This window comes from Orussus abietinus, unplaced genomic scaffold (genome assembly GCF_000612105.2).
Source record: "Orussus abietinus isolate OABI.00-Male unplaced genomic scaffold, Oabi_2.0 scaffold6, whole genome shotgun sequence".
NCBI lineage: Eukaryota > Metazoa > Arthropoda > Insecta > Hymenoptera > Orussidae > Orussus > Orussus abietinus.
The window spans coordinates 564,610-583,670 of NW_019396002.1; the positions used below are offsets into that span (position 1 = coordinate 564,610).

The 19,061-nt window shown below is 49.9% G+C and overlaps 1 protein-coding gene across 1 annotated transcript in view; it reads right to left on the minus strand.

The window, feature by feature from the left end:
* Positions 1-17,641, minus strand: part of LOC105704468 — a 41,579-nt gene extending 23,938 nt beyond the window's left edge. Inside the window, exon 1 of the mRNA XM_012433692.1 lies at positions 17,566-17,641. Coding sequence (XP_012289115.1) covers positions 17,566-17,600 — 35 coding nt within the window. The 5' untranslated portion in view covers positions 17,601-17,641. The remainder of the gene's footprint in view (positions 1-17,565) is intronic.
* Positions 17,642-19,061: the final 1,420 nt, after the last annotated feature.

Consider the following 19,061-nt stretch of genomic DNA (forward strand, 5'->3'; position numbering starts at 1 on the left):
TCCCCCGTCTTCCATATATCTCAATAAGTGGTCTCTTACCTCACTTGGCACGAGCCGCAAGAAATTTGGAAATTCCGCATTAGTTAAGAATAAATTTAGTCTTGGTCTTACAGTCGTCACCTCAGTCTTGCGAATTGCAAATATGGTCCCGCGTATATGGCCTTACACAAAAAAGAAAAAAAAAAAACATATTAGTTCACTGAAATAAATGTTGACATATATACCGTTACCTAAGCCACGTGTGATTGCAAGAAACAATTATTCCGTTGAGGAGAAAAATTGATGTCGCTCATTTAAACAAATTACTTTTACTCGATCCGGTATCTCTATTTGATAGCAAGATTTTGTCATCGCAGTGCATATTTCTTAAAGTCAAGCAACATTTTCTCCTAATGTGCAAATATGGCCTTATGGTCCTATGAAAAAAAAAAAAAAAAAACAAACAGAAAAACCACAACCAATTTTTCTTATCACTATTTCGGATTTCTTAATTCTGGCACCAGGAGCTATTTTCTGGAACCCACGCCATCCCTTCCGGAAACGCGGTTCCCGTCACCAGGAACGTCATCGCGGGGGGTCCCCTTGAAAGATTCCCCACGTCCTGTTACTCCCACTTCAGCGGCCTTAACCTTAAGCCTTAAACCTCTCCTGCGGGGCGAAGGCGGTGCGGTCGAGGTATCGATGACGTTGCGGAAACCGCAACGCGTTAACGCTGTCCGTGCACCCACCGGTTACCGTTACCTGGGTGCATCGAGCCCGAGGACGCCTTTGGACGCGTCTCGACGCCGAGATGACATCGGGAGACCTTCCGGAATCCTCGCCTACGCGTGTCCAAGAAGTCCGCGTAAATTGCGGATAATCCGCGGCAGGGCGTCGCGAGCGGACGTTCCGCTCCCCTGGGCCAGGCTTTTATCAATTACCGGCATTGCGACTCTCCCCTAGTCGCTTATTTTTCTCCATTTCCTTCCATTTGTTCCTATTAATCGGTCGCTGCCTCGATTTTGCAGATGGCTGTCGGCCGATAGCGCTGCTTTACGACGCGAGAGAGAGGCTCGCCGCGTGCGGAATTAAATCGGCGGGAGTGATTAAAGACGGTTTTCGGGGAGATTCTTCGGTAAATATTGAGATAACACGGGTTTCCAGCGAGATCTTTGCAGAAGATTGACATTTCCGTGGGAGTCGAGTCTACGCGTTTTTCAAAATGGCGGCCGGTCGACAGCGCCGCTTTACGACGCGTTAGAATCGATCGCTCCTCTGCGCGGAATTGCATGAACAAAAGTGATCGAACTCGGTTTTTAAGGAGATTCATTGATAAATATTGAAATAATACTGACTTTAAACGAGTTTTACCTGGAGGAAAAGAAAAAAAACTAATATTGGCGTGGGTTTTTGCGCGGTAGTCGCGTCCGCGAGTTCTCCAAGATGGCGGCGGCGGCCCAAGAGCGCTCTTCGAGAATCGCCCGTTTTTCCTCGGTCGAGCGAGTACGTGGAGGCCGCGTATATCGAGCTAGGCAAAAAGTAATCAATCCAGGGAGGAATTTAACGACGCGAGCGATGGACCGCGGGTCCCTCCCGTAAAAAAGCGGCCCGGTCGTTACGTTCGTGGGCGTTTCTTCGGTGCTCTCCGGGCGCTCCGTAAGAAAGGAGAAAGAAGAAGAAAGAGAGTGGGTAACGGACGCGTGCCTGCGGTTCTTCTTCCCCGCTTTACATACACATTATACGACCGTACCGATGTACCGATGGTGCCGATATATGTATATATATGCATCTGCATCTATAGGTATGTATCCATTTCTATAGCCGAAGAGGAGGGAACGTAAAGGGGGCGATCAAGCCGGAGGCCTATAGGTGGCCGAGAATCGACGCCGCCACCGCGGCGTCGGTCTTCCTCTTCTCCTGGTAATCGGATCCACCGGGTGTCGATAAATCACGAGGTCTGGATGCGAGCTATTCGCTATTCGCCGCTCCGGTTCCTGAAAATCCGACCCTAAACGCGCTCGTCCGGGAATTTGTACGGCCTGTGCGCAGAAGCCGCAGATGAGGGGATTGCGCAGGTCCGTCACATCTTGATCCCAGGCCGAAGGGGTGAGATTTCTTTCCGTGTATCCTGCCTCCCGAGTTATCGGGGACATCGTGGGAACCCGCGGAGTTGAGATTCGCTCCCAGCGGGATGTTGGTCCAGGCTGAGGTCTCAGCATCTCAACGCTGACCACGCCGTGTCCATAAATCAGCGCGTCCAAGGCGTGAACCCTTCCGCGCCGATCTTCCCCGTAAAATTGCCGGCCCAAACGCGCGTGCGCGTAAATAAAGCCTGCGCATTGCCCCATGCTGTATGTACAGCCGCGATACACGGCCGATAGAGCCGCTATGCGGCGAAGATGCGCCGGAGATCCTCCGGAGATCCTGCGGAGATGCGCCGCGCGTCGCGACCTCGCCTCGGATCAGCGCAGATGGCGAGAACGAGCCGCGAAATTGCAAGGCGGAGTTAAGGCCCGATAGAGGAGAACCGCGTCCGAGAACGGCGACGGGTGGTTGTTAAATACTTTTCGGATGCGAGGAGTATCTTCCTTCCAGGAAGGACCAACTCAGGAAGCGCGTACGAGTTACCGGGCGCCGCCATCTTGGTCCATAAATCCAAGTTCGCCCGAGGACTCGATTATAGTCGCCTAACCAAATGAACTTGTCTTAAAAATCCTTGAGAAATAATTTTAATGTTTATAACTGGAAGCAGTCGCGTTGAACACGGTCGCGACATTTCCAGGAACCCCTGGAAGAAGTGGAGAAGAAGTCAAGGGCGGCGGTCACCCTCCGAGTCTGGACGTTGGTGGTCGCCGCTTAACTTGGAGAACGCAGGTTACCCCGACACGTAATCTCGAGTTAAGTAATCGGTGTTTCAGTAATTGCCGCATCTAAGGTTACTGATTCTATCTCCATTTCTCACGGTTCTCTGTCGTTTCCTGTACAGTGCAGATCTCTGCGGTCCTAAACGTCGACATCCTGGTAAGGAAGGTAAAAATTAAAAAAAATCTCCATTAACAAATGTTTAAATAATAGAAGTCTCATGAGGGTTAAGACCTTCCTTACAGCTTCCATATTCACGTGGAAAAGTTTGAAACGATTCGGTGTACCCAGAGAAAAGTATCACGAAGGGGACCTCTTTGACGTCACGAGTCAAGTAATCAGGAGACCTCCAATTACCGTATCTAAGGTTAGAGAGTCCATTTTTCTTTCTCACGGCTCCCTATTTTTTTTCCCCCTCGAAATGCAGATATCCTTGTCGAGAACCTCTCGCTCCTGCTCACCCATCCGAGGGTCGCGCTTCTTATCTCGAGTCGCGGAACCGGAGCGGGTGCAGCAAACCGCCTCTAATTCCCGAAGATTTAATTCCTTCCTCGTGTTTTAACGACGTTCCACGTCGTCGGCGACGCCAGCTCGACAGATCCTCGGGACAGATGCGTCGGGACGCCTCCGAGAGCGTCCGGACACCTCGCGAGCATTACGGAGTGCAAGTACTCGGCATAATGAGGATGCGGAGGACGTTTACTCTGGGCGCCACATGGAACGGACCGTTACTTACGGACTCGGCCGTAAAACGGAGTCCCCTCGTGTCGCCGGTAAACCCGGCAAGTCCTGCGGCTCGTCTTTTTGGCCGGGTCGATAAGCGTCCCGAAAAGCTCCGGGAAAGGAAACCCCTCGAGGGACGCGCTAAATCGGGCCCCGATAAACCGCGTCCTCCATAAACTCCATAAACTCTCCCTCGTTACGCGGAAGAACTCCCGCGTTATGGCGGGAACCCAAGGCCGAGGATGGACGCCCGCTAAATCGAGTGAAACGGCCAATGAATCACGGCACTCTATTACCTTTATTATTTACGTTGTTCCCCATTGTCAGGCCGACGGGGAATCTCGCTGGTCGTCTTTATAAAAGGACTCGGCCATGAGAAACCGTCTCTTTCCGTTTTTTATCTGCGCCCTCAATAGACCCGGTAGACCCCCCGAGGGTCTGCGGTACAAAGTGACGGACTTTTTTCTCCTTAAACTCGGTAAATCGTCCTTATAAAAGGATCTACATCGTTTAGGAACAATGCGGTAAATAGAGAAACTAGGCTCAGGGAGGGCGGATACTAATGATTATCGAAAAGGATGGAATAATTTATGTCATCCCTGTCGAATTTAAAAATCCATCTTTTTATAAGGACGGATTTGAAATGACCTGAAATCTTGGCGGATTGATGGTGGGAGGGAAAATTCAAATTAGCAATGTTAAATGCAGAATTTTTTGCCTTCCTGGTAATACCCTTCACGTCATTAATGGTAAATCGTCCTTGTACTGATAATTATACTGATACTAATAATTATCGAAAAGGTTGGAATAATTTATGTCATCTGTGTCAAATTTAAAAATCCATCTTTTTATAAAGACGGATTAAAAATGACCTGAAATCTTGGCGGATTGATGGTGGGAGAAAAAATTCAAGTTGGCAATGTTAAATGCAGAATTTTTTGCCTTCCTGGTAATACCCTTAACGTTATCAATGGGTAATCGTACTTGTAAAAGGATATATAGTGAAGACGGATAGCAGCTAGCTGTTATCAGAAGGAAAGAAGTAACGTAATCCTTCGATGAAAATAAAGGAGCAGACGTTCTTTTTATAAGGACATAAAATTTCGACCGTTAGGCTGTGGGACGAAACGTTGAAATCAGCAATATGTTTGATACAGCATTCGTTGCCATCCCGCGAATACTCCTCTCGTTATTACGAAGAACTCGTTAGGTCGTTCTTATGGCGCGGCCCCGTAATGCCCCATAAAGGGGGAAGAGCACAGTCGCTAAACAGAGTGAAGTACCCGGTAAATGAAGACACCATACATCATGTCTGTTATTAAGGCTAAGGAGAGTCCAGGTGTTCTCCTCGAGGACGCTACGAAATTCTATATGCAAATCATTTTCGGGAGTGACGTGTATTAAAGTGCAAGGACATTTTGAAAATCCGTTCGGGTCGCACGAGGATTAATTGCCGCAATATCAATTTAATGTCTGACGTTTATACGACGCTAATCCTTTGGAGCATGGGAACGCGTGGCGGGTGTACACGCCATGTTCAAGGTGTTCGACATGTTCGCAACGACGTGCGATTACGGGCGGTCGATTTTCTCCATTTAAACGTCCCGCCATTACGCGGTTTCGCGAAACTTTGCCTGCGTGCGGCTAGACAACGAGACTTTGCTTTATCGAGGTCCTTTTCGTCCTTCGGGGAACGACCGAGGACGAGTTTTCTTTTTTTGCCCGGTTTTTAAGGAAGAGTCTGTACCCAGCGACCGGAAACTGTGGCCGCCATCTTGTCGGTCATAAACCCAGGGAATATCTCCCGGGCATAATGAGGACGTGCCGGTAAATCGAGGAACGCTCTTAATACTCTTAATACTCCGACAATCAGTTCTTCCCGTCGTTTAAGTTGAAAACGCAAGCGGGAATTTCGACTACAGGGTGCGGGGAGAATCCTCGCATTTTTATACACATTTTAGCAGAACGCAACTTAACGACGGTTGTCAACATTCATTAGTCAACAAGATTTTACATATTTTAGACCAGTTGCACCTGCATTTGAGTTAAACTGCTTAATCAAGGATCACTTAACGCGTGATTAGAATTAATCGCCGGATTTCGGTGGTTCCCTTAGCAGTGGACTTTAACTTTCGGTTAACCTGATTTTTGTCGGTGCACCGGGAATTTTTCTAAGAGATTCACCGATCATGATCATCTTCATAACGCGATTTAGGAACTTCAAGCCATGATTAGTTAATCTCGTAAAATTTCTTAACTAAGATTAGTTAATCTCGGATTAATGAAATTCCTGTTGCACCGACGAAAATTGCACAGAAACGTTGCGCCAAATATTTTCGAGTTCATCCGAGTGAAATGATTTTACCCTTGAAATTGTCAAGATATTTTCTGGCACTATTCGGAGAAGAATTCTTAGAAAGCTTTTTCTTCTTTTATTTTTTTCTCTCACGGCACGAACGTGGAACACGACTCTTAGGAGTTCCCGCGATTAGCCCTTCCCATTTGGTCCTTCGGGAAGAAGCGTCGGAGGGCGTCCTCCAGGGCCGAGTTCCCACGGAACCGGAAGGACTCTCCCGAGAAGGGACAGAGGTTGCGTCCTTCGACCGAGCTCGGCTGTGCTCCCGCAATTATCCCGCGGGCACGTCGACCGATCCTTATCAGGCCGCCTCTCCTTCCGCCAGTCTCCCTGTCGATCGGGATCGCGAACGAAAGAGAACGAAACGGCCTTCTCTCCGTTCGGCCGGTAATTCCGGGCACCGGATACCCGAGGCTCTCCAGAGAACTCGCGGGAATGCAGTTCCTCTAATTGTTCGGGCCCGTTAGAGCAAACCGGACCCGCGATCGACAAGTACGCCAGGTGTTAACTTCTTTTCCGTCTCTCTCTCTCTCTCTCTTCTGCCTAGGAGTTTCTGGTCCATGAGGCCCCGATCTCCCTCGGGGGCTCCTAACAGTTAATGCCCGTTTGCGTAACGAGGCCTGTCCCACTGACGAGTTCCCGAGGGCGAAATCTACGGACGACCTTGATTTTGGGCCCATTGTCAAGATCGGGCCCAAAACAGGCCCTGATATTACATCCAAAAGCCGGCGATTACGGGAAAATCGTCGAAGTTAAGCGACACAAGGTGCGGCCAGTATTTGGATGGGTGACCGTTTAAGGACTGAGTCATTTTGACGGTATAGAAAAAATTGTGGTTTTGGGCCTAGAGTGGGGGAAAAAAGGCCCAAGATAAAGTGGCTTGTTTGGGTTTTTTTAGTGCCTGGCTTCTTCGGGGGTTTAATGGTGGAGGAAGTTTGCGCGTTTGGGGGGTTCGATAGGATGGGCCCTATCGGGCCTTGCGGCCCCGTTCTGGCGAACCGCGATTCCGCGTTCCCGGTACAGTCCTCTTGGGCGGGATGATTGTCGGGTGCATGGACAACAAATTGCTCGGTTTGTAGGTCTCTTCGGTTGCCGGTAGGAAAAATGAAGAGAGTCGGCGCGCCACCGCGGATCCCTGGGTTTCTGGAGCACGCGCGGAAACGGGCCCGCAGGGGCCCGGGCCCGTTTCGTCGCCGTCGCGGATCGTTGAGTCCGCTTGACGGTCTTCTCACCCGGGATATCGGATCGATCTGGATTCGTCGCCGTTAACGGGCCTTAACGGAGGATTCGCGCTTCCTTTGTGTGCGTCGGTTGGGCCCGAACAGGCCCCGATAGAGGTGTGGACGGCCTTACGACCAGCGCTTCCCCGGGACTCGTTACGTCTCGCACCGTCATTAATCATTATTAATAATTACCCGCAACGGTCCCTAACGGCGCCCGACGAAGTTGCGGTGCTCCCGGGGCCCGGGCCCGCGATCATAAAACGGGCCCCGCGGAACTTCGAAAAGGGGGCCGCGGATTAATTAGGTTCGAGACTGGATGGGCCCGAGATTAGCCGACTTTGGGTTCATCTTCTCACGAATGGGCCCAAAAAATAACGACGGCCCCAAATACTGGGACCTAAACATTTATAAAATTATTTCTTGCAACGATATTGCCCCTCGAATCGGAAATCGGGGATTAATAGGGCCCACGATCGAATGGGCCCCATGTTTGTCGACTTTGGGTCCAGCTTCTCGCGGATGGGTCCCGAGAGTTACGACAAAGTATGGACTACATCTTAAAAATGTCAAGATTTCCGTGAATCCAGGATATTAACGGGCCCTAAAGGTGGGACTTAATTAGGTATCTTCGATTTTCCTCTATCATTTGGGCCCGTTCAGCGATATTATAGGCTATCGAGCCATCCTCGGAAATCCGCGGAATTCCAGCTCGGATATCTCAACTCAGCCGCGACCAATCCCAGCCAATCGCTCTTGGGACTGATTGGGTCCTGCAGGAATGCGGCCCCAAGGGGCCCGATCGCGACGATAGTGCCCCTGACCCTCCCGCCCGAGCAATTGTCTCCGAGATCGTCGAAATGCCGACATGTCCTGGGCCCGCTGGCAGACCGGGAGCTCCTTCGGTCCCGTTAGGTCCAGTGAACGTCCTGGGCCTTATCACTGGCCCACATAGAAAACCCCACCTAGGACTCGTTTCCGCCGATGGAACACTTCGAGGAATTCGTTATTATCTCTCTTTATTTTCGCGTTACCACTTCCTCGTCGTCATTTACAAAATCTTTTTTATCACGATCTTATCACGACTTACGTCGAGAGGGTGCTCGGGAGATAATGGATTTTAACGCTGGAAATTAAGTGGAAATCAGCTGAAAATCACCAAAATACTGTCGCCATTTTTAAGCCGAACGTCACTTGTTATCGAATTGCATTCTTATCTACGATATGAAACGAAAGGTAATCGGTTATCAAAGAAGGAAATCGTTTTCACTGATTTCTGTGTGAAATCTCAACATATGGTCTACTTCTGGTCCGTGTGGCCTCCAAATTTTCGACCTCGCGTTATCACTCGGGTGCACGTGTGTGCGCAAGAGAGAGGGAAAACGGTGCATTATGCAGATAGGAAAGCGAGAGGAACGATCGGTGATGAGCGAAAAGGCGAGAGTGTTTTCGCCGCATCGTCGTGGTAGTCGATGGGTGGCGAAGCCTGTCTCGCACCGTTAAGGTCAACGTACAAACGTCCATTAACGTGTGTGTACACTATCCGAGCAGAGACGCCGCTTTTCCCCGTTTAACGGGCGCATCTCAAAGAACTCTCCCTAGTCCCCAATGGCCGCCATCTTGGAAATCCTGGAATCTACTTTCATCGCCACATTGACTCTGCAATCCTTTACCCCTGGCCCAGATTTGAACGTTAAGAGATAAAACAAAAAAAATGTCGTAAATGATATTTATAAAAATGTACAAATACCAAGACATTATTCCTGTACTTAGAGGTTAGAAAATTCTCAAGTCCGCCGCATTCACCCTGGAACGTTTTTCACTGCGCGAACCCTCGCTCGGAGGATAAAGGGAAGAGTTAAACAATTCCGAGGAATCGATCTTGAAAATTATAGAAAAAATCTTAGGAAGTTCCAGAAATTTTGCGGCGTTTCGGGGGTATTTTCTTTTTTTTTTTTAATATAGAGTGGAGCTAGAGGTTAGGGAGGTGTTCCCGGTTCCTCGTTCACCCTGGCACGGTAGCGTGGAATTAATTCACGGAACGAAGGGCAGCTTGTTGAGGAAGAGCGAAGAAGCGAGGAAGCGAGATGGCGAAAATAGAGGAGCTCGAGAAAAATGGCGGAAAGGGCGCGTGCAAGCTCGCGATCACGCGAGTGGGCAGGCCGAGCCTTCTGGTACGTGTTTAGGAGAAGGCCTAGAGATTCCTCCTGGGAGCCAGGGAGGCTTACGATGTCGCAGAAGATTATCCTCTCGGCACTCCGGCGTAATGGGCCGAGCCCGGGATACGGCGCACTCTACCCTGATTATTTTACGAGGCCATTAAACGCCGCCAGCCACCCGCAAAAGAATTCCCGTAAAGTTAATTGCGCCCTGAGAACCCATTTCACCGTGGAATCGCACCGTGAACACCGATCTGCATTCAATTAACCGACATCACCGATATCGACCAATTGTCTGTCCATTTTTCGTATTTCCTCCCCTGTAAAAACCGCCCAACACGGCCGAGCGTTCTCCAGGCGCCGCCATATTGGAATCAGCGAAAGCGTCCCTGCGAGTCACTAATTATTCTATTTTTTCGTTGCTTTTCGATGCTAAAGTGGATATCATTGTATTTAATAGATAAAATAAATTCCAGGTTACATATTAGTGAATAGATATATACCTCGTGGGCATCTCAAGCTTCAGTAATTTTGAATTCCTTTCGGAAGCGTCTCTGCGGGTCTCGGGTTAGTTGTTTATTAGTTTACTATTTAGTTGTTTTTTGATGCTGAGATGGATAATATTACTGTTTCTAATAAATAGGATGGATTTTAAGGTAGATAGCGAGTGGATTCCTCGGGGAATCTTGAAGATGGCTTCGGCAATTTGCCAGGGAATCCCTCATGACGTTTATGGGTGCATCCGTGCATCCGTGCATCAGGTTCATCCCCGAAGATTGAAGCCATCGAGGCGGGCGACCGGAAGCGGAAGCCAGAGATGCTGCCTCGACTGCCGGGGCCAAGGACCAGTTTACCCCCCCAGGAGTTTACGCTTTTACGTTTTATGCGTCGGCGAGCGAGCAATCGGACGAGACCCCTCCGCGCCATTATCCGCCCTCCGGATTCCCCGTAATCCCTCTCGGCACCTCCGGTGTATCCGCAAAGGGTACCGAAGAAGAGCAAGGAAGCTCTCCGTGTCTCCCTGAGAGGCCATTTTGATATCACGGTAAGTACCGCGATTAGGCACCTCCGTTTTCCTGCCATCCCGTCATCCTGGATCGTTTTCCATTTTTTATGAATTCTTTCCAACGTCCCTTCTAGGACGCCGCCATCATTCCTCGCGTGACCACCGCTCGGTAGGAATCGCCGTTTCCGGGCGAAAGACACCTGTCAGAGGAAAATATCCTTAACAGAAATTCTGCATAACAGTCTTCCAGAAAAATTTCTCAGGGAATGTTCTTCCGTATCTAGGATTTTTAAGCCAGAACTTCGGGATTCGGCGACGTACCCCGTTCTGACGTTCAAGTCTGCGTTTGACAGAGAAGAACCGTCATTTCCGGGCGAAGGACACCTCTCAGAGGAAAATATCCTTAACAAAACTACTTCGAATGAGTTTCCCGGTGAACTTTCTCGGGAAGCATTTTTTTATATCGAGAATGGTTGAGTCAGTAGGTCGCGATTTCGCGACGTGCCCCCGTCTTGGATTGATACCCAGGCCCGCGCCCGTCTCTTCAAGCTCGACCCGTGGAAAACCGATCGTGGGATCTCGTAACGAGGTAATCGGTCGTTCCCGGTAAAACCGTGATATTTCGGAGAATCGTGACGAGCGGAGCTAACGACGTTTGCGTAGTCTCGCCGCGGCGTGACTCGAGTCCGATGAGTCGCGCGAATCGCCGCCTAGTCGTGACTTTCGTTAGTCAGCCAGGTGTGGAGATGCCCCGAGAGCTTTTTTCATCCCGGCCTTGAAAGAGACGCTGGAAAAAGATCTTCCCTTTAAAATAAGCTCCGATTAACAAATTTCATCACCACGAGAAAATTCCACAATTTTTTTTCCACCCAACGTAACCACGTGGGAAGTCTTACTTCCGCCTCGACACTCCCGGTACCGTCAAAAGGATCCCCATTTTCGCCGCTAAATCCCGTGCTCGAATCCCGTGCTAACGTTCTCCGGGAACCACGCTAATTGCGGCTAAAGTCACGGTCAGCTGATGCAGGTAATTCCCCGCCGAGTAATTTCGTTACTCTGAGGACACACCTGTTGAGTACGAGGGAATTTTCGGAACCGGGGATTGTTATGGAGCTACGGTGACGAAAGACGTTGCATATGATTTCGGAATGTTGGGAGGTAATGTTTTGTGGGTTGGGAATATGTCGGGTGGGATGCAGGGAGCGTGCATCGAGGTGCATCGCTCTATGCACCAGTGGAGCAAATGTATCGGCGAGTGCTCGACAAAGGTCGGCAGGGTTCCCGGTCGCAGTCCGGCTCGCTTACGGCCTAATTGCATCATATTCTCCCGTGACAAGTGAAAAAACGCAGGGCACCGAGCCCTCGTGCATCCCGCTGGTTTATATCGCAGCGCATAAAGGCATCGAGCACAATGGCGGACGTTCGGGCAGTCGAGTCACGTCCCATAATCCGTTTGCCGTTATGCATATCAATTTACACCACGGTTGGTTCCGCGAGCTCCTTCTCGTTCTCAAGCTGCGTCTCTCACTCCGCATCTTTCTGCCCACCCAGTCGAATGCATTATATGTCAGGGAGTCATCGAGCGATCGGGATCGCGTGTGCATCTAAGTGCATACGCGAGACTCACCCGGGAGCCCGGGCCGGCCGAAGAGGTCCTGACCGCAGCGCGACACTCGATCGGGATTTCTGGTCGAACGGCGCGTCCCACAAAGAAACGTTTCCCACAAAATGTGTTGACAAATACGCGAAGAAGAACTTTTGTCTGAAGCGTTTTCCGATAAGGAATGCCCTTTGGACGAGAGATAGACTCCAAGTCGGTATATTCCGAGGTTCACCTCGCCTGGGAGAGGAGGGTCTGTCGTCTCGGGTGGCATTGTTCTGATCTTTTTCCTTTCCGCTTAATTGAGTACAACAATTAATCCGGTCGCGTCCGAGTCATCGAGAATGTGCAAGCACGCGAGTGCACATTCGAGATTCGCTCTGAACTTGATGGGATGAACCTGGAAGTCGATTCGGATTCCAAGCTGCCGAGTTAAGCAAGGGGGTCCTGACCCTAGGGCGACGTACAATCGGGATTTCTGGTCGCACGCCGCGTCTCATGAAAAAATGTTTCCTATAAAATATGTTAAGAAGTGGGCAAGGAGGAACTTTTGTCCGAAGGGTTTTTTGATAGGATGCGCCGTTTAGACGAGAGGTAGCTTCGAAGGGGGTACATTTCAAGGTATGCCGCGCATGGGAGAGAAGGCTCTGTCGTCCCGGATGGCATTATTCTGTATTTTTCTCCTTTCCGCTTAATTGAGTAGAGAGTGCGTCCGGTCGTCTCTGAGTAATCGAGAAAGAGCAAGCATGTGAGTGCACATTCGAGATTCGCTCTGGACTTAATGGGATGCACCCGGGAGCCAGTTCAGATCCCGAGCTGCCGGGTTAAGCGAGGAGGTCCCGACCGCGGCTCGCGCGGCTTGATATATGATCGCAATTTTCAGACTTAACGACGCACTCTACAAGGAAACGTTTCCTACGAAAGATCCCAGGAAGCACACGCGCAATAACTTTCGTTCGAAGGATTTTTCGATATCGCGCGTCGTTCGAACGGAAAATTGCCCTCATCCGCGAACAAAGGGACATGCAAATGACGCCCTCTCCCCGAGCCATATCCAGCCTGGAATAAACGCCCTTCGATGCCCCCACCGAACGAAACTGCACTTCCTCGTCCACCACGTTCTCGTATCTCGACAAAAGTGCGCAATACGGCTCCTGAAAAAACGAATAAAGGAAAGGAAAACCGGCCACAAAGCGCGCTCCGCGAAGAGGCCGAGTCCCTTCGCGGCCGCGCAAAAGGTGCACTCAAGAGTTCTCCTCGGTCCCGTCGCACTTCCACGGATCGACCACCGTCGGGATCGCGATGCTTTTCACGATGTGGTAAAACGCCCATCCCGGGAGATTTACGTCCCTCCCGGTCGAAATTATAAGGCTCCGCCGACCCCTAAATGCACGGCCGCACTCGCCACTTAAAGGATTCCTTCGCGAGCTGCACTTGGCGTGCGCGCTCTGCCCGCTCTGGCCGGATATCTGGAAAAGAGGGAAAATGAGCGAAAAAAGGGGAAAAGGGGGATGGAGCCGGAAAAAATTAACCGGCCATGGGGAGGGGGCGAATAGACATTGCTTTACATCTGTCTTCCCGGAGCGATGATAAGTGCATCCCTCCACTCGGGCGCGAGGCCATTCGCGGCGCTATGTACTAATTTGACGTAAATCGCTCCTAGGTGCGCTGCCGAGCTCGAGTCGATCCTTCAGTCCAGCTCCAACTCGAACTCGTACCCGACTCGGCCATAACGCTTCCTTGGGGAAGGGTGCGCTCCTCTCGACTCCGCTTTTTGCCGCCAGGAAACGCGAGTGCCTACGCCCTGGCCGACTTTAATCGCCCGGAACGCTCCGACGTTCCGGACGTTCGATCACTGGCGTTTCGATTTCCATTGGCCGAGTCGCCTCGCCGAAAGGGTGCATCCTAGAGTAGAATGCATCCTTAAGGTGATACTAAAGGGTCATTCTATATGTATATGTTACCGTGAATGACCGATATAAACCGTGAAAATATTTATAGAAATTTTTTTTTTCTCCAAACTGAGGGCACCGAATCGTTGGAAACTTTAACACGTGATTACGGAGGCTCTAACGCGATGATCATGAAATTTCATTTTTTCAAACAAAAATATGTGTCCTTGGTTCTAGTCTGGGATACGTAAAAAAATGTTTGCTTCGAAAAATGAAATTTCATGACCGCCGCGTTCTTCCTTAGGGCCTTTATAATCACATGCTGAGGTTTCAAATTATTCGGCGCATCCTGATTGGAGAAAAGTTTTATCAAAATTTTGACGTTTTAGTGTATATGTTTATATCATACTTCCATATCACCTTAAGGACTCAGACATGAGACCCTCCGAAAGGACCCTCTTATAAATCAAGTCCCTCTGATTTAAGCCCATTTTCAACGGGAAATTTTTGTAACATTAAGGGGACGTCAAAGTGACATCTGAGGGGTCAATTGTTCATAACACTTTTCTCCGAACTGGGTGTATCGAATAGTTTCAAAATTGAAAATGTGAACATGGAGGCCATAAGGAAGGTCCTGACGTCCATAAAATTTCAATTTTTTAAAAATTTGTTTATAGATACTTTCGAAATCTTGAATAAAAAGGGCCTTTCTTATGGCACACGTGTTCACGATGTAAAGTTTGAAACGATTCGTTATACCCAGTCCGTAGAAAAGTTTCATTCACCCTTCAGATGCCACTTTGACGTCCCCTTAATTTTGGAAATAATTTCTTTGGCCTGCTCGAACATTCTGAATGCAGTTTTGGCGCGAGCGGTGCATAAATGCCGGAAGTTGGAAACCTTTTGCAATGGTTCTCGGCAACCAGTACGAGATTCCTCCTCTCGTCCCATATCCTCGGATACGCTCGGGCGTGGTCCGAGCTCGGGCTCGGCATAACAGTATCCTTAGCCTTAGTAATTCTCTTTGCATTAGTAATTGCCCTCTCCAATAATTCCCTCTACTTGGAAGGCAATCACTTGCGAGAAAACTGGATACCTTTGCGGGGGGAGATGCGCGCGTTCGGGCCCTCGAGAACGGTCCGCTTCCGCGATCGCCATTTTGCAGGCAAACGAGGAAACACTTTGCTTTAAACACCCCCGCGGAGACTTCACGCGGAATACGTAATTCGGTACTGAGAGAGAGGAAAAGGGTACGCTCAGTTTAATACGTAATTCCCACCTGAAAGACAAGAAAAGGGTACGCTTAACCTAAACGCGTTTCCGCCCCTTCGAGTGGACCAGCTTTGGAACTCCCTTAAGAAAAAAAAAAAAAAAATACAGCGGGTCTCTTTTCGTTTCGAACCTCATGGAGGGTTTTTTATATAAATCTTTTGTAACGTTTTATATAAATTTTATATAAATAACATTTTATATAAATTTTAGGAATTTCGACAGAGTGAAGGAAAGGGAACGGCTCGGCTTCGAACTTATGTTTCCTTTCCGGTTAATTTATTCATAAGCTTTCCTTTGCAGATAGACCTCACGAAAATTCGTTTTGCAACTGACGGGTCGATTTAACTCTGCGGAAAGTGCAAGAATCCTTCGGAGTGCAAATAAATGAACAGTTGCGAACCGACGTTGAAAGGTGTTCACCCTTTCACGCCCTCGCACCTGTGCGTACAAGTGCTCGGGTGTGGCTCGGGCTCGAGCTCGGATATAACAGTTATTTGCAACCCTGAGAATTCACTTTGCCTTCGCAATTTTCCCCTCCGATAATTTCGGCGAGTTCTGAGGTAATCGCACGTCTAGAAAAGCCGTATAGCGCTTTGGCCGATGCGGCGCGCTTCCAGGATTCCCTGATGAAAGATATCCCAACTTTCATCCACTATTCCCCGATAAATAAATATCCCCCTCCTCAATCTTACCCCAACCCAACGTCCCAATAAAATTATTTAGCCCTCAATAACCGAACGATTTTATATTCTAAGCAAAGAAAAATAATTCACGGATTATATTGGAATTGTACGGTCCTAGAGCACTGTACAATGATACAGAGATTATAGTAAAGCGGTATATAATATTCAGGGGAAAAAAAAAACGAGAAGAAAGTCCTTTACAGCGAGTTTCAGTACCCTCGGGATGAATGTAGAAAATCGATATTCATGAATAATGTCCCCAACCCATTTCATGAATTACTGTATTAGTACCTTCGGCGGGTTCATAAAAAATCCTCCAAAGCCATTAAATTAATTGCTATATCGCTTGGGAGGTTCGGGAGAGTCGCAAAAAGCAGGAAAGTCACAAGAAGACGGGAAAAACAGGAAGAGGGCAATTCCTTGAGGTTTGATTTAGAGGCACCCTGGACCGTGACAATCGGCCGCGCTCCTTTTTTTCCCTGGATTCCCTTTTCCCTTCTGGACTCGAGACTCCCTCGGGAGGAGATCCGCGCTTTCGGTGGCCGACAACGAGCCACTTCCGGGATCTCTAGTTCGAAGGAGTCGCCTCGGCGACTTGGCTAGCTGTAAACTAACCACACACCGGGTTGACACGGTGCTCGAGCTCGGCTCGCTCCTGTGCTCGTACGTGCGTGCGAGCCGCGACATCGGACACACGCATTCCCGGGAGAGATCGACGGGATCGGCGGGATCGACGGCATCCGAGTGATCCGAGGATCGACCGGATAGCCGAGAAATGGACGAGCTATGCGAGCCACAGCCCGCGATTCTTGTATCGGCCCTGTGGTCACTGTCCCGTTCGACCAGGAGGATCGTCCTCGAGACCTCGTCCGGACATACGAGAGGACGCCACCCTGCCTTTGACTTGCACTTGTCAAATGACGAACACGGAATCGCAATTTTTCATTTAAAAGCAAAATTCCGGATTTTTTATTTAAGGGTGGCTTTGCATTAGTTGAGCTAATTTCATTGAAAAAATGAAAATGGCTTCGGGATTTTTTTATTCAGGACACGAGAGGACGCCACCTCGCATTTGACTTGCACTTGTCAAAGGACGAAGACGGACTTGCAATTTTTTATTTAAAAGCAGAATTACACTACTCGACGTTGGAGCAAAATTCCGGATTTTTTATTTAAGGGTGGCTTTGCGTTACGCGAGGTTGGAGCTAATTTCATTGAAAGAATAAAAATGGCTTCGGGATTTTTTATTCAGGACACGAGAGGACGCCACCTCGCCTTTGACTTGCACTTGTCAAATGACGAACATGGAATCGCAATTTTTCATTTAAAAGCAGAATTACACCGCTCGACGTTGGAGCAAAATTCCGGAATTTTTATTTAAGGGTGGCTTTGCATTACTCGAGGTTAGAGGAATGGATTGAAAAAACTGAAGACACGGTCTCGCGATCGATTTGAATTTGAAGGTGATCCTTCGCCGCGAGGATTGATTTGAAAGGGGGAAGGTGATTTCGCACCTCCGAATTTACAGACAACTTTTTGCACGCATGAGGTGAATTATTGAAATACTTCATTGGTCCTCGAAGAACTATTTCTATAGTTAAATATTTTTTTTCTCAGGGTGGGTGCTTCCAGTGCCGGTGGTTCAAGAGCGAGGGATCAAAGGGTTGCACTCAGCAATCTCCGGGCAGATGCGCCCGCAGCCTCCGAGGGCTTACCACCGCATCCCTATCTCTCATCTCGGTGGTTATCGGCTCGCGAGGCGCGAGTGGGCGCGTTATTACCCGCTAAGGAATACATCTAGAGAATAACTTACGATCTGAACAATCGATCCCTTCGTCCGGCAGTCATGATCTCCGGGGCGATACTCGTGCCCTCGAGCGAGAGTCTCAATCGATCACCAATTACTCTCTTGAGATCACAGCACACTGTCCTGGCGTGGCTCGAAAGCTCGATTTCCTCTTGAGTCGAGCCTGGCTCGAGGTCGAGTCGGGCTCGGGTCGGGTTCGAGTTCGAGTCGCGCTACTCGCGGGCGGGCGTCTTCGGGTGTTTCCGGCTCCTCTCGGGTATCCTCGGCCGCGAGATGCGGGCTCGCGCGTAGGTGGAACACCGCTCGAATTCGGGACCGGCGATGCGGGCGCTTAGTGCGAGGGAGAAGGAGCGACGGGGCGGGCGGGAGCGCGACGGAGACGGAGCGACGGAGGGGAAGACACGGAGGCGCTCCGGCCGGCTCGCGGAGCGGCAGAGATCGACGGCTTCCTCCGCGCGAGGGAGAAGGGGCAACGCCGTGAGAGAGGATGCTCGCCGAGTGGAGCACTGCGCCGTAATGACATGGTCTAGGAGATGCCAGTCAGTTTTGTAATAACGCCGGTAAAAAGTGAATTTCCCGAGGTGGGGAAACGCCGGCAGGGCCAATCCGCGAGCGGGGATGCGCCAGCCCCGGCCAATCGGACCGCGACATTCCGGAGCGCATCTTCGCCAGATGTTCCTGGATCCTCCGACCACCGCCGCGACGCGCCCCACCACCCCGTGACGTCACACTTCCGGATTCTACGAAGCGCCGCGGCGGATCTGGGAATCGCGAGCGATTTCGAGAGATCTCGAGGAACTTAATCCCCCTGATTGGACCGTCTCGCGGTATGAGAACCTTCCCTGGATTCTGTCATATCCGAAGATAAAAATGGAAATGAAGAATCATTTCCGTCGTGCCTTTATCTATACATCGTTAATGAATACGCCACGAGACGCCATTTGCCGCGAGATATTATTTTATCCTCGGTTTACAGGTCCGCATTCATTGGGGAGGATCGGGAAAAACAAGATGGCGGACGAGAGCCGCGCAATGGAAAGCGCCCCTTCGGGATTCTTCCTCGATTTTGGGAAACATGGAGACGGTGGAGTTTCTTCTTCTCCGTGGAAGATTTCCCCACGTTTCTAACGGGGTTTTGGCGAGAAATCGGCAACGGGGAACCAGAAAATACGAGGCAGTTTCGCCGTTGGAGGTGGGCAGACCGACGCGGTGGTTCCGGGTTCGATTCCCAGGCCGCTGCGGAATATTTCCAGGCATCCTGGATCTAGATGAGAATGGCGTATACGTGCCCGGCGAACACGAAGTAGTAGCAATAAATTATTATTGTTGTCCGGATCATTTCTCGAGCAAGGGTCAATCCAGGATCGCACCCGATGCATCGTCGAGGCGCACCCTCGGACCGGGTGCAACCCGTTGCAGCCCACTGCATCCCGCTGCAGTCGGCTGCATCCTGCTGCATCCTGCTGCTCCTGCTGCATCCTGCTGCATCCTGCTACTCCTTC